The sequence below is a fragment of the Rhinoderma darwinii genome, chromosome 8, assembly GCF_050947455.1.
Source record: "Rhinoderma darwinii isolate aRhiDar2 chromosome 8, aRhiDar2.hap1, whole genome shotgun sequence".
Classification (NCBI taxonomy): Eukaryota; Metazoa; Chordata; class Amphibia; order Anura; family Rhinodermatidae; genus Rhinoderma; species Rhinoderma darwinii.
The window spans coordinates 9,256,945-9,271,867 of NC_134694.1; the positions used below are offsets into that span (position 1 = coordinate 9,256,945).

Consider the following 14,923-nt stretch of genomic DNA (forward strand, 5'->3'; position numbering starts at 1 on the left):
TTAAGGTCACGTGTTGGGACTATCTACTACTTGAGAAGAACACGAAGCTGAAAAGATGTGCTTGACCCTTGCGTAAGCCTTCTTGGTGGATTAAGTCAAACTCAAGGCTGTCAGATTGAAACTCTTCAGGTCCTGGCAAAGTGGAGTGCCCTGAGAGGCTCTGCACTAAGGGAAGTCTCAAATAGCAGCGCCGACTCATCTGAATGAGTTGGGAAAACCATGACCTATTCCACCAGAACTGTATGATGGCTATTGCCACGGTTTGGTCTTGCCTGATTTTCATCAAAACCCTGGATTAAGGAAACTGGGGAGAAAATGTAGGCCAGCTTAAACCTCCAAGCCATATACATGGCATCCACTGCCAAAGAATTGTCCACCTGATAAAAGGAAAGCAATGTTTAACCTGGTTGCCATGAGATCCATCTCTGGCACTCCCACATCCTTTAGAGACCATTCGTCTGGGACTGCGAGACCTCAACTCAGCCGGTCGGCAGTTGAGGGGGCCTCTAATATGCACAGCAGACAGATGGGTTAGGTTTGCCCATGTCATGATCCTTCCCACATCCCTGAGAAGCGGTTCTGATCAGGTGCCACCCTGCTTGTTGAGGTCATGTTATCTGACCTTACACAGACTGCTTTTCCCTGGAACTGCAGATAAAAAGTATGAGAGCACATGGTATAGCTCGGAGTTCCTTGAGGTTTGAAGACAGAGAGGTCTTGAGGGGAGTCCATGAGACTCAGACTTTACTCGTCCAGGTGTGCTTCCAAAACAAGTTGAGACGCATCTTTAGTGAAGAGGATTGAGCGAGGCTGGATCAAGGACCTCTCGCCTCCGAGATATTTCCACCATCTGAGGGGTTGACGAGTTTGAAATAACAGGGTGCACCTCCTGTTCAATCCCTCCAGTATGTGATTCCATAGTTTCAGGATGTCTATCTACATGAGACGTAAGTGCCATAAGGCCCAAGGAACTGCCTCTGCAGCTGCTAACATGAGACTTAAAGAGGCTCTGTCACCACAAGTGCCCTATCTCCTACATAAGGAGATCCGCGCTGTAATGTAGGTGACAGTAATGCTTTTTATTTAAAAAAAAACTATTTTCACCAATTTATTAGCGATTTTAGATTTATGCTAATGAGTTTCTTAATGCCCAAGTGGGTGTGTTTTATTTTAGACCAAGTGGGCGTTGTACAGAGGAGTGTATGACGCTGACCAATCAGCGTCATGCACTTCTCTCCATTTAGTCAGCGCATAGGGATCCTTTTAGATCACTATGTGCTGTCTTATACTAACACATTAACGATACTGAAGTGTTTAGACAGTGAATAGACATTCCACGGGATGTCTATTCACAATCCCTGAACTTCATTACTGTTTCTATGGTAGTTACAGCAGAGGAGGCGTAATCTCGTTGTAACCTGTCATCTACAGCGTAATCTCGCGAGATTACGCTTGCTCTGCTGTAAGTACCACAGAAAAAGTAACGAAGTTCAGGGATTGTGAATAGACATCCTGTGGAATGTCTATTCACTGTCTAAACACTTCAGTATCGTTAATGTGTTAGTATAAGACAGCACATAAGGATCTAGCAGGATCACTATGAGCTGAAGAAATGAATAGAGAGGAGTGCATGACGCTGATTGGTCACTGATTGGTCAGCGTCATACACTCCTCTGTACAACGCCCACTTGGTCTAAAGTAAAAACACGCCCACTTGGGCATTAAGAAACTCATTAGAATAAATCTAAAAATCGCTAATAAAGTGGTGAAAATAGATCGTTTTTTTAAATAAAAAGCTTTACTGTCACCAACATTATAGCGCCGATCTCCTTATGTAGGAGATAGGGCACTTGTGGTGACAGAGCCTCTTTAAGACCCTCATTAGGGTACTGATACTCACTGGACGTGGCACCGATGAGATTTTCACTGCTGCCAAGGTCCTGTCCCGCCAAATGGGAAAAAGAGAGAGAATCATCTCCTGGGAATTTATGACGAAGCCCAAGTCTTTGTTATGATGGAATAATGTCAGACTTTTCCCAATTTCTTACCCAACCCAAGCGTTGGAGTAGCAGAACAGTTTTTTGAAGATGGCGCACCAGTGTGTCTTCTGAAGAGGCTTTTTTTTAGTTTATCATCCAGGTATAAAACTACAGATATCCCCTGTGTTCTGAGAGGCAGCTACAGAGGACACCACCTTTACAGCTATCTTTGTCTATATAGACTCTATTTCGGATAGTATGTGTCGGACATTGAGCATAGCATAATCCATACATTGGTACAAATGTATTTTATACTGCGGTAGACCCGGTTATTGTATTGTTGTGCTTTTCTGCTAACACACATAGTAGCAGGCCAGAAAGCAGCAGCTCCGCAGATTGAGAAACTGGCATAAGGTTAAGCCACAAAAAAACAGAAATAAAACCACATAGAGTAGGGGCTGGACGTCCTTTTTATACGGTCAGGGGGCTCTAGCTTATGTTTAATTTGATTAAAAATTCATTCTGTCCTATTAGTATACGGGGAAGAAATACCCCATTATTGTGCTGCTGGTCGGACGTAAGGGAAGGTATACTATAAAGAGACCGGTCATGGTAACAAGTTCACTTTACATTCAGTTTATGTCTGAGACTGTGGGAGAGTTTCCAGGAGAACACACACCCACGTCATCAATTCCTGTATGAGGAACACACCGAGGCATTTTCCTTTCAATTTTGTTGCTTAGTTGGTTTCACTTTTGAGATAAGAACTAAAAGGACAACTCCAAAGCTGCCATGTCTAAGGACCTGAAGGACAAGGATCGCCACACACAAGGTAAGTCCGTAGACGGTAATAGACTCTGCATGTGACTGGCGTTTTCTGTGCAAATTATAGGAATTTTTTTACGATTTTATGCCCCTTTTTGCAGCATTAAAAAGTCCTAAAAGTGCCATATTTCTGCTCCAACTTTTTACTCCTCCCGCCATTTTTCAAAAGTGACGAGTAAGATGGGTGGACTTAGCTGGCGGGCAGGGCAACCAACAGATTACTACGATTTATGCTAGAAACTGGCAAATTCTAGAGCAAATCTATATGACTGCTCATAACAGGCGCGCACGGACAGGCAAAGATGAAGGGGAACGCACCTATTAATAAATTTGACTTATTTTACTTGAGCGTCGTCTGGATTAAGACGAGCGTATGAAACGCCAGTCTAAGTAAATCTGCCCTATTGTGTGAGTCCAAGTCATCGATCCACATCAATGTCCGCATCCTAACTCAAGTTTTATAATATGAGCACATCGAAAAGCATGGCGATAGACAAGACTGACCTGCCAAAGCACAGGCCAGGAAATGTTGTCATGGGGACATTGGCGCTATTATAAAGGCTTTTTACCCAGTGTTACTTCTGCCACAGGTAAGTTAATAGGGCATTGTGTGGGGAGACCTAGCCAAAGTATCTGCCCCTTTATGGATCGCAATATTATCTTTAATATATCCTTCCTCTTACAGAGAGACGGGGCCCAGTGGAGGATGATGAGACGGAGGATTATGGTTCCGTCTATAATAAAGCTGAAGAACATGACGATTCTACAGAGAATATCTACAGTATTGGTTCACTGCATTCTTATAATTCTAGTTTTACAAGTCTGCAAATTTCAGGGTCTATCCCTCCCACAGTAGCCGGTAAGGCAAATAATGGCCAAAAATGGGGCATTTAAAGGGATAATTCTCGCAAAATGGGGGGGGGGGGGGGGGGAGCAATTAAAGTAATATTGAATGGAAATGTATTCTTCCTCTGGCACCTCTAGGGACATGTACATCCCTGTAGAAGTAGCTCCTCTTATAATACTGAGCCCTTTTACAAAGGATTTGGACACTACAATAAGGGCTTGTTCACACTTAGGGGAATTGCGGACGGAAAAAACGCAGCAGAATCCAGTAGCAGCAAAGTAGATGAGGTTTAACAAGTCTCATCAACACGCTGCGTAAAATTTCCAAGCAGAAATTCACCTGCGGTGCATATTTTTCGTACCACAGCATGTCAATTCCTGCTGTGGAAAGTGGACTGAATTGCTGCGTTTTTCAGAGGAGACGTCACCATCTTACAGCATTGAAAAAAACGCAGCGAAATCCACACCATTTTCAGCAGTAAAAAAAACGCAGGAAATGGTGCAGTTTTTCCGCAGCGGAAATCCTGATAATTTCTGCGGAATTGCTGCAGAAATTTTCTGCAGCAATTCCGTTATGTGTGGACAAGCCCTAAGTAAAATTATGACCCTTGGTACCCACTGACCCAACTCAGTAACGGACTATCATATGGGCAGTTCGGACGCGCATAACTTAAAAAAAATCACTTCAGAGTATCATGCAGTTATGCAGCGTGCTAGCGCCACTAATGGCCGCTGCTGATAGGGAGGGGCGGACTGGGACGGAATAGAGCCGCTGGCGCTGTTGATGCGGAGGGACAGCATTAGCAGGGGCTGGATAGGACTAGCAGACGTGCGTCTGCTAGTCGTGGTAGAACACGCCCCTCTTTGACGCTGCACGTACCGCCAGTGAGGAACAGAAGAGCGGGGCGGTGGTCGAGCGATGAGGAAGTTTAGTCTGGTATTCGCCTCCTGCCCCAAGCAACCATTGACTGAAGGCAGACGCTAAGGGGGGATTAATTATACACTGGGGGGGGGGGGGGGGTTTGTGTGCCTAACTCACTTCAGAGGGCTCTTTGGGGGGGGGGATAATAATTTCCCCCATAGACACTCAGCAGTCAGTTGGACGCTTAACCCCCCCCCCCCTGCTGTATAATAAATACTGAGGGCTCTATGGGGGATGAGGGGGATTATTCCCCCCCTCATACAGTCCTCTGCAGTCACTTAGTTAGTTAGACCCCAAATTCTGTATACCCCCCCTTCCCATAGAGCCCTCAGTAGTTACTTATATATTGCAAGGGGAGGTCAGATTGTCTGACTGACTGCTGAGGGCTCTATGGGAAGGCTATCTCCCCCCACCCACAGAGACGTCAAAATCACTCAGACCCCCTTTAGAGCCCCCAGCAGTCAATCAGCCTGACCTCCCCTTGCAATATAATCTCCCCCATACAGCCCTCATTTTCCCATGTGATAAATTTATGACATATCCACAGGCTTTGTCATAAATGTCAGCTAGATGTAGGTCCCACCTCTGGGACCCACACCAATCTCTAAAACGGGGCCCCATAATCCCCTTACTACCCGTTTGTGCTCTCGCTGCCTCTCGGCCCCATCCTGATTACATGGTTGGGAGTTACGGAAACAGCGTAGCTTGCTGAGCTACGCTGTTTCCGTAAGTCCCATACAACTGAATGAAAGTTACGGAAAGTCCATGAAGTCAAGAAGTGGCTGAGAGGCAGCGATAGCAGAAAGAGGTAGAACAGGGTTTATGGGGCCCGGTTCTAGAGATAGATGTAAGTGCCACCTCTGGGACCCGCACCTATCTGAAAGGATCCACGGGATATGTCATAAATTTCCCTCAACGGGAAAACCCCTTTAAAGTGTAACTAAACTTCTAAAAAAAACTTCTGACATGTCAGTGAAATGTCAGAAGTTTTGATCGGTGGGGGTCCGAGCACGGAGACCCCCATGGATCGATAAAACAAAGTGGCAGAAGTGCTCAGGTGACCGCTGTGCCGCTTCCTTCCTGATCTGCATTTCTCGGAAAGCCGAGCAAGCGGTGTACAGACGTACACCCCTCCGAGGAATGCCGATCAGAAACGAAGCGGCGCAGCATTCAATCGTGCGCTTCTTCCGCTTCACTTAAGCGATCGGTGGGGTTCTCAGTGCTCGGACCCTCAACTGATTAAATGTTCCAACATATCAGTATGACATGTCAAAAGTTTTTTAAAAGTTTAGTTACACTTTAAAGAGAGGTGTTACATTTTTTTATTATTGTTATTATTTATTACTTTTTCTTTAATGAAACAGTGTATCAGTGTCTGGTGCAACTTTCTAAATACTTTTTATTAAAAATGATGTTTACTTTTTGAGATACAGCTGCTTTATATCCTGAATACAGAGCAGCTGTATCTATTGCTAAAACCTGTATCCGTCAGGTCAGTGGCACTGACGGGTACAGTGTCAGCGGGTTGGATTGCGTTGGAGGGGAAGGAGGGGGCCCAAGTTGTGTCAACAGCCCAGGGTACACTTAATCTGCCACTGACCCAACTACATGTCCCCTGGTTTGTATGGCACCTTATATTTACATTCACAAGTCCAGCTTTTTCTTCTCAGATTTTCGCTGGTCTCCAGATGTTCTTTCTGCCTTTGACAAACTACCAGCTTTGAACTCAGACGACGTTAAGACTCTTAACTCTTTCCTTGGTTTGTCATTGGTAAGTGGTTCTCTATATCAGAGCGGTCGGTAGGTTCCCCTCGAATTTAGTGTAATGCATGAGTTTTTGTGATGCAGTGTGACACATATGGGCCCCTATATGTTCATCTCCTCCCACTCATGAACATAGCGGATTCTTATATTTCATAGTCCACGATTACAGCTCTGCAGGCAGCCTTTCACTGTCCTCTCATGACATGGGTTGGCAAGTACCTGTCTTGATCTTCATGGGCACTAACTAATCTATTTTCTCAGCCTCTCCCACGGTCTCTTGCGTTGCATGGTGGCTCAGTGGTTAGCACTGGTTTCCGATGCTGGTGACCAGGTGAACATGCACATTGCTTGTCTGTTTTTCATGTGCCCGCATGGCTTTTCTCCCAGTTTTGCCACACAGAAAATATTCAAAGGCTGCGTTAAAACGGGAACGCTGCAGCCCTAGCAAAAGCTATAAAATCTCAGTGACCAAAGGGTCCCCTGCATACGTTGCTGATATTTTTTGCCTGCCGCAGTAACAACCCTATTCAGATGAATGGAACGGAGCTTCAGATTCAGATTTACAGTAGCAGAAAAGTCGTGCAGGAAAGGGTTTCTTAAAATCTGCAGCAAATTTATGCTGTGTATTCTGAGCAGAGATGCTGAATGTTTGGGCCGCAGACTTGAATGTGGAGCCTAAATTCTGCACTAAAAAGACACAAGTTGAGTTTCGTTGCGGTTTTTACAGCGCTTACACAGTGGAAACTCTGTAAAAACTGCAGCTGCACATAAAATTAGCTTCAATCAATGCTGCACCCTAAGGGTATGTTCACACGGCAGCGTCCGTAACGGCTGAAATGACGGGGCTGTTTTCAGGAGAAAACAGCCCCGTCATTTCAGCCGTAACGGCATGTGCAGGCGCTTGAACGCCGCGTCCATTACGGACGTAACTGGAGCTGGTTTTCCATGGAGCCCATGGAAAACGGCTCCATTTACGTCTGAAGAAGTGACTTGACACTTCTTTGGTGCGGGCGTCTTTTTACGCACCGTCTTTTGACAGTGACGTGTAAATATACGCCTCGTGTGAACAGACAAACGTCAGCCCATTGCTTTCAATGGGCAGATGTTTGTCAACGCTTTCAAGCCGTAATTTCGGATGTAATTCGGGGGTTAAAACGCCCGAATTACGTCCGTAAATAGGCCGTGTGAACATACCCTAAATCCGCAGGTAAAGCTGCTGCAAAAAAAATCTGCAACAATTTCCGCAGCTACATAACAATTTGCGCAGTAAAAACACACTATTTGCTGTGGATTTCTGTGACAGATTTAGCCTCGTTTTTTTGATTAAGCTGCAGATTTTCCGTATAATCATAACCTAAAGTAACATTTGGCAGCTGTGGTATACTAATTGCAGATGCATGGATACGGTAGGAGACGGAGACTATGGCACCACAGTATGGGACTCCATGTGCCGCCATACAGGCTCTGCGCACACGCTTTATGTGAACGGTCTTCCTAGAAAAATTACCTCCATTGGGGAAATAGTTCAATGGGATTGTCTACATTACAGAACGTGTTGTTGCAATATATATGGCAGATAATAAATATCTGAACATTTCACACCTTGCCCACAGACCAGCCGGCCCGTAGACATCAAGAATTTCTTAGTGGACTTCCAGAGGAATCCGGATCATTACACCCTTCTACGGAAACTGACGCAACAGCTGAAGTCTATGGGAAGAGGCGATATAGTCAACGCCATGCATAAAGAGAAAGCAGCTCTGCGCTGGTTGGGTGAGATATTCTGCATACATCCCACTAATCCTCTCTACTCCGGGTCAACGTATCACAATATTGCAGCTCTTTTCTTAGCTCCGCTTCAGGGACCCGTGAGTTTGATATGGTCAAAGCAGTATACAGTCCTGGCCAAAAGTTTTGAGACAGACACAGATTTTGGTTTTGACAAAGTTTGCTGCTTCAGTTTTCATAGTGGCAGATTGCAATAACTCTAGATTGTTATGAAGAGTGATCAGATGAATTGTAATTAATTGTAAAGTCATTCCTTGCCATGAAAATTAATTTAATCACAAAAACCCAATTTCCACAAAATGACCTGTTAACATCATTTGCGTGATCTTCTCATTAGCTCAGGAGAAAGTGTTAATGAGGACAAGGCAGCTGATATCACTCTGTCATGCTGATTGAATGATAAGAGCGGACTTTGTTGTTGTTTTAGGCTTTTTAAAAACATATATATATTTTGAGTTTTCAATAATAAAGTACAAATATAAGGGAAGAACATGTCGGCACGCAGTCCATCGGATTAATAGGAGTGGAGATTATGATTCGTCAAACAGAAATTTGAATAAGACAATTTACGGCAACATGCCATCAACATAGCAATCATAGGTCGGCTATCCGAACATAAGGACTGTGGGTGTGTGGACCCGTAGCGGGATAGCAGCTGGCCAAACTACAGTGTACCAAGTCAGTATATATATAGTCCAAGCAGATGGGATCTTGACGGCAAGTGATGCAGACGACACCAGACGTGGTGTAACACAGCAGACGTGGCCGATGGCAGAACTAGACTCCAACACTATAGCGGGCACAGGATTCAGGTAGAAGGCACAGGATAACACTAAGGAGCCATTTGCAAGACTAACCGAGGAATACGAAAAACGGTCAGGCAAGGAGTGAAAGGGGAGAGAAAGGATGGTGAAATATCCTTCTGTGGGAAAATTTGTGAAGCGACTGCTAAGGTGGGATTGATGGTCGGGTGTGTTCGTCTGGACAAGGGGACATAATTGTCTAGCCAGGGTATTACCTGCAGCGGAGTAGCAAGGAAGGTTTATTCCACAGATACCCATTGTTTAACATCTTTATGCCTACACCAGTCAATGATCCGCGATAGATGGGAGTCATGATGGTACGAGGCAAAATCCAAGAGGTCAATACCACCCTCACATTTGGTTCGGAAAAGCAGAGAACGGGCAATACGGTTATAAATCTATTTAGTATGGATAACATTTGAAAAAAACAGACTGGTTGCTTTAAAAGTGGTATGGTGCTTGAAATCATTGTCTTCTTCTGTTATCCATGATTACCTCCAAGGAAAAACATGCAGTCATCATTGCTTTGCATCAAAAGGGCTTTACAGGCATGGACATTGCGGCTTGTAAAATTGCCCCTTATCAAGAACTTCAAGGAGAGAGGATCAATTACTGTGATGAAGGTTACAGGGTGCCCAAGAAAGTCCAGCAAGTGCCAGGACCGTCTCTTATAGAGGATTCAGCTACGGGATCGGTTCCACTCCATTGTAGAGCTTGTTCAGGAATGGCAGCAGTCAGTGCATCTGCATACACAGTTAGGCAAGGCTTTTGGAGGCTGGCCTGGTGTCAGGAAGGTCAGCGAAGAAGCCACTTCTCTCCAAGAAAAACATCAAGGACAGACTGACATTCTGCAAGAAGTACCAGATTGGACTGCAGAGGACAGGGGTAAAGTTATTTTTTCTGATGAAGCCCCTTCAGACTGTTTAGGACATCTGGAAGAATGATTGTCCTGAGAAGAAAATGTGGGCGCTACCATGAGTCCTGTGTCATGCAAACATCCTGAGGCCATTCATGTGTGGGGTTGCTTTTCATCCAAGGTAATGGGCTCACTCACACTTTTGCCTAAGAACACTTCCATGAATAAAAACTAATATCTAAAAATCCTCAGAGATGAACTTTTCCCAACCATCCCGGAGTAATTTGGTGATGAACAATGCTTTTTCCAGCATGACGGACCAGGTCACAAGGCAAAAGTGATAACTAAGTGGCTCAATGAGCAAAACATTGAAATTCTGGGTTCTTAGCCAGGAAACTCCCCAGATCTCAATCCCGTTGAGAACCTGTGGTCATTCCTCAAAAATCGGGTGGACAAACAATAAAACAGAAATTATGATAAACTCCAAGCACTGATCAGGCAAGAACGGGTCATCAGTCAGGATTTGGCCCAGAAGCGGATATCCAGCATGCCAGGGCGAATTGAAGAAATCTTGATAAAGAAGGGTCAACACTGTAAATATTGAGTCTTTGCATAAACGTGATGTATTTGTCAATAAAAGTTTAAAAACTTATGAAATGCTCTTAATTGTACTTCAGTTATCATAGAAACATCTTAAAAAAAAAAAAAAAGGAAACTAAAAAAAACTGAAGCCGCAAACTTTGTGAATTTTTTTTTTTTGTGTCCAACTTAAAACTTTTGCCCAGGACTGAATTGTTGGGTTTTTAATAGACACAAATCATCTAAATAATTGATAGGTTTATATGAACTGGTTCTGGATACTCGATATAGAATTAGAGCCGAGGGAATAAGAACCGGTCTGTAGGTGTCTATCCGTTATAGCTCATTCATGCTCAGTTTGCAGGTCCAGCGCTGCCAGAGGAGCATCTAATAAGAGACATTGTTCCCTCCCTGTGGGTGCCACTTACAGTAAAGCTCAGCCTCTCGCATCGTGAAGGTAAGATTAGTCACATGCTACTCTCTAATTTCCACCAACATGCACATATCTAAAGCAACGCCCGAGATCCTATTACCTAGAAAGATTCTGCCACAGGGGCAGAACGGAGATCGTATTCCCTTTCTATAGGTGAACTGAAAAGTAAGGAAAATACACTATATGGAGAAAAGTATTGGGACACCTCCACATTACACCTACAGGAGCTTTTATGACATCCCATATATAAATCCGTAGACATTAATATGGAGCGGATTCCCCCTTTGCAGCAAAACATCTTCCACTCTTCTGGGGGCTCCTACAAGATTTTGGGGTACGTCTGTGGGAATTTTTGCCCATTCATCCCGAAGAACATTTGTGAGGTCAGACACTGATGTTGGGGGAGGGGGCCGGGCTCGTAATCTCCCATCTAGTTCATCCCAAAGGTGTTGGATGGGGTTGAGGCCAGTCAAGTTCTTCCACCCCAAACTCCCCGACCATGTCTTTATGGACCTTGTGCACTGGGCGCAGTCATGAGGAACAAAAAAGGGCCAAACCCCAAACTGTTCCCACAAAGTTGGAAGCTACAATTGTCTACAATGTCTTATGCATTAAAATTTCCCTTCACTGGAAGGGGCCGACCCCTGAAAAACACCCCCATAGTATTACCCCTCCTCCACCAAACTTTACAGCTGGCACAATGCAGTCAGGCAGGTAACGCTCTCCTGGCATTGGCCAAACCCAGACTCATCCATCAGACTGCCAGATAGAGAAGCGGCACTCCACAGAACACGTTTCCACTGCTCCAGAATCCAGCAGCGGCGGCGGCTTTACACCCCTCCATCTGACGCTTGGCATTGTGCTTGGCGATGCAAGGCTGGCATGCAGCTGCTCATCCATTAAAACAGATGCCATGAAGCTCCGGGGACCGTTTTTGTGCGGATGATAAAGGGGTTTTCTGAAACCAATTGACTCATTCCTATTTAACTGAACATCTAACAATAATGTCATTTGTAATATACTTGCATTTGGATTTTATTTTCTAACTCCCGATTCCAGTGCCGGTCATGTGATGCGTCTCCAATAGTGAAATCTGAACTTCCGGCGCTGCCCCCTACCTGATCTTTCACTTACCTTATAAATTGAGCCGGCCGGAAAAGGGAACGCCAGAGGAGGTTTGGACTCTGCCGTTATGGAGTCAGCAGAGCGTTGGACGACTTTCCTGCACTATGCGCCTCTGCCCCCGCTCTGTAACTTCACACGGTCTGCACTTTGTGGCTAAGTTGCTGTGGTTCATAAATGATTCCACTTTACAATAATATCACTCACAGTTAATAGTAATTATCTAGGAGGGAAGAAATTTCTCTCCTACACCGGCGGCGTCCTATTACAGGACCGCGCTGGAATTCAGCGATTTCTTTACAACGACCCATTCGATCAAGAATGTCTGTAAAGGCGACTGCAGGATTTTATACACCTGTGGGAACGGGACTGAATGAAACTTCTGAATTCAATGATTAAGAGGGGGTCCCAATACTTATGTTCTTGTAGTGTATCTATCATGACATAAGTTCCAGCACTATGGAGGTCTATTTGTCCGCAACACAAAAATAACTTCTGTATCAATATCAATCTGGAGACAGATCATTTATAGGTCAGTGTCTTTCTCCTCCGCGATGATAGATAGAAGTTATAAAAAAGACAAACCCCTACAATGTGACCTAAATGGCCAGAAAAATAACTAGAAAAGCTGGTATCCGCTACTGCAGGGGGAGCCCGACATATAGAGAGAAGTCGTTCTGCTATGATTGATGAAATTCCACCCAAACCTAGCCTTAATATGTTAGGGTATGTTCACACGCATAACAAAATACGGCAGAAAATACGGATTTTTCAAGGGAAATCCGCTCCTAATTTTCAGCCGTTTTTTTAAGCAACAAGTGTTTTTTTACGGACGTTTTTGGACATGTTTTTCTATTGAGTCAATGAAAAACTGCTCCAAAAACGGCTCAAGAACTGACATGCACTTCTTTTTACGCGCCGTTATTTGAAAATGAGGCGTAAAATAACGCCCCGTCAGAACAGAACGCCGTATTTCCCATGGAAATCAATGGGCAGATGTTTGTAGGCATTCGGCTTCCGATTTTTCAGCTGTTTTTCGGGACGTTTACAGCCCGTGTGAACATACCCGTATATGTACTCTGCCTATTGAGAGAAATCCTCTTGTCACGACGATGCTTCCCTCCATATATAATATTATATATGTTACTATTACAGGCTATGACTGGAAATGGTTAGCAGAACAACTGTCCATCTCTCGCGATTTTATTGACCTATGGGAACAACAAGGTGGGGTCCCAGCCGACAACGTAATGAAGACCTGGCAGGTATAGTATCATGTTCCTGTTCACTTTACAGAGAGTTCACACCTAAAATGATTTATTTTATATTTTTAATTAAAAATCTGGATTAGTAAAAGGGGAGAAAAATAAATAAAGTACAAAGTTGAAATAAAGTGAAGTCTCCTTACCTCTTCCCTACTCCGTACAGATTCAGCTTCGAGCTGAAGACCTGCATAATCTGCCGACATCATAGATCACTACGTCAGCGCACAACCTCCGGTCATGGACAATGCAGTCATGTCATTATATCACGTGACCACAATGAACAAAGCCTGCGCTGGTATCTTAAAAAATACGTATGCAATACCAGCCAAACCCTAAAACCACAGAACCTCTATTATTTTTAGTTAAAGGGGGTTTTCCCCATAATCAATATTTATCCCCTATTCACTGTATAGGTGATAAATAAATGATCGGTGGTGGTCCGACCGCTGGGCCCCCGACTGAGCCCAAGAACGGGATTACATGGCCATCCCAGTGCTCCTCATATAAATCAAGTAGTACATAGCTTACTCGGCTACCGCTCCAAATATTAATTTTTAGCACCTATACCCCCACCGATCTGGAGAATGGGTTGTACTTGTTGTCCCTATGTGCCCCATATAAATGGAGGTGAACTGTGCATACTCAGCTACTGCTCCAATTTCTATGGGGCTGCCAGATGTAGCGCTCCGCAGCCCCATAGAAATAACTGGAGAGGAGTACGCGCAGTGCCACTCCATTCATAGGAGCCCCGGGACAGCCGGGGAAGCCCATTCCTAGGATCGGTGGTGGTCCCAGTGTATAGAAATAGATTTTGGAAAAAGTCCTTTAACTGTGCATCTGGACACCATAAGCTTGAGGTCAGTGTCCTTAACCCCTGGCTCCAGCTGTAGTAATCATCATCATTATGCTGGGAGTTGTAGTTTTGCAACAAGTGCTGCAGTTTAAGAAAACACCACAGAATCATTATTTCTATCTGGTAATGCTGACCTTTCATCTGCAGGTGAAGGTGAGTGAAGCCACCGTGGGACGCCTCTTTGATCTACTGATAGAGCACCGGGAAGATTTGGCTGCCATGCTATGATGTTCTTGGTGTAGCAGAACGCCCTTAATGATAAGAAATAATTGGTTTTATAACAAACGGCAACATGCGGCTTTATCGCAGCTCTTCACCTAACTGACTAGACTGGATAGGAAGAAGTTTTTTATTGAAGGGGCTGTCTCAAGATTAAAAGTTATCCCCTAACCAGAGGATAGGTGATAATATGCTGATCGGTGGGGGTCTGACAGCTGGAACCCCCACCGATCACGAAAACGGTGGTCCCGTTCCTTCGAATGAATGGATCGGCAGGTCACGCGTGCGCCCTGCCGCTCCATACATTCTCTATGGCACTGCCAGAGATAGCCGAGTACGGTGCTCGGCTATCTCTAGCAGTCCCGTAGCCCGTGAATGCAACGGCAGTGCGCGACCCGCCACTAGTTCATTCGGAGGGACGGGATCCCAGTTCTCGTGATCGGTGGGTGTCCGACCTATCCTGGGGTTAGGGGATAACTTTTAATCTTGAGACAACACCTATAAATCTCTCAGACTCCCTAAATTTTACAGGTCAAGGTCAAACTGCTGACAAGTTCTAAAGCCCGGGTCCAGACGGCTTCTCCCCCATTATATTACAAGAAATTAACCCTTTCTCTGACACCATTTGAAGCGATTTACGAAAACCCTCTCTTAACGGTTGGCTCCCCA

At 44.7% G+C, this 14,923-nt stretch overlaps 2 protein-coding genes across 2 annotated transcripts in view; one reads left to right on the forward strand and one right to left on the reverse strand.

Moving 5' to 3' along the window:
• FTSJ1 (FtsJ RNA 2'-O-methyltransferase 1) overlaps nucleotides 1-14,190 on the reverse strand; it is a 44,988-nt gene extending 30,798 nt beyond the window's left edge. Inside the window, exon 1 of the mRNA XM_075834953.1 lies at nucleotides 14,170-14,190. The gene's annotated coding sequence lies outside the window, so the exon portion shown is untranslated. The remainder of the gene's footprint in view (nucleotides 1-14,169) is intronic.
• On the forward strand, nucleotides 2,730-14,522 carry LOC142659147 (uncharacterized). Its single transcript, XM_075834958.1, has 7 exons — nucleotides 2,730-2,811; nucleotides 3,490-3,663; nucleotides 6,243-6,343; nucleotides 7,950-8,109; nucleotides 10,727-10,819; nucleotides 13,073-13,182; nucleotides 14,183-14,522. The coding sequence occupies exons 1-7, from the start codon at nucleotides 2,772-2,774 to the stop codon at nucleotides 14,261-14,263; spliced, it is 759 nt and encodes a 252-aa protein (XP_075691073.1). The 5' UTR covers nucleotides 2,730-2,771; the 3' UTR covers nucleotides 14,264-14,522.
• The last annotated feature ends 401 nt before the right edge of the window (nucleotides 14,523-14,923 follow it).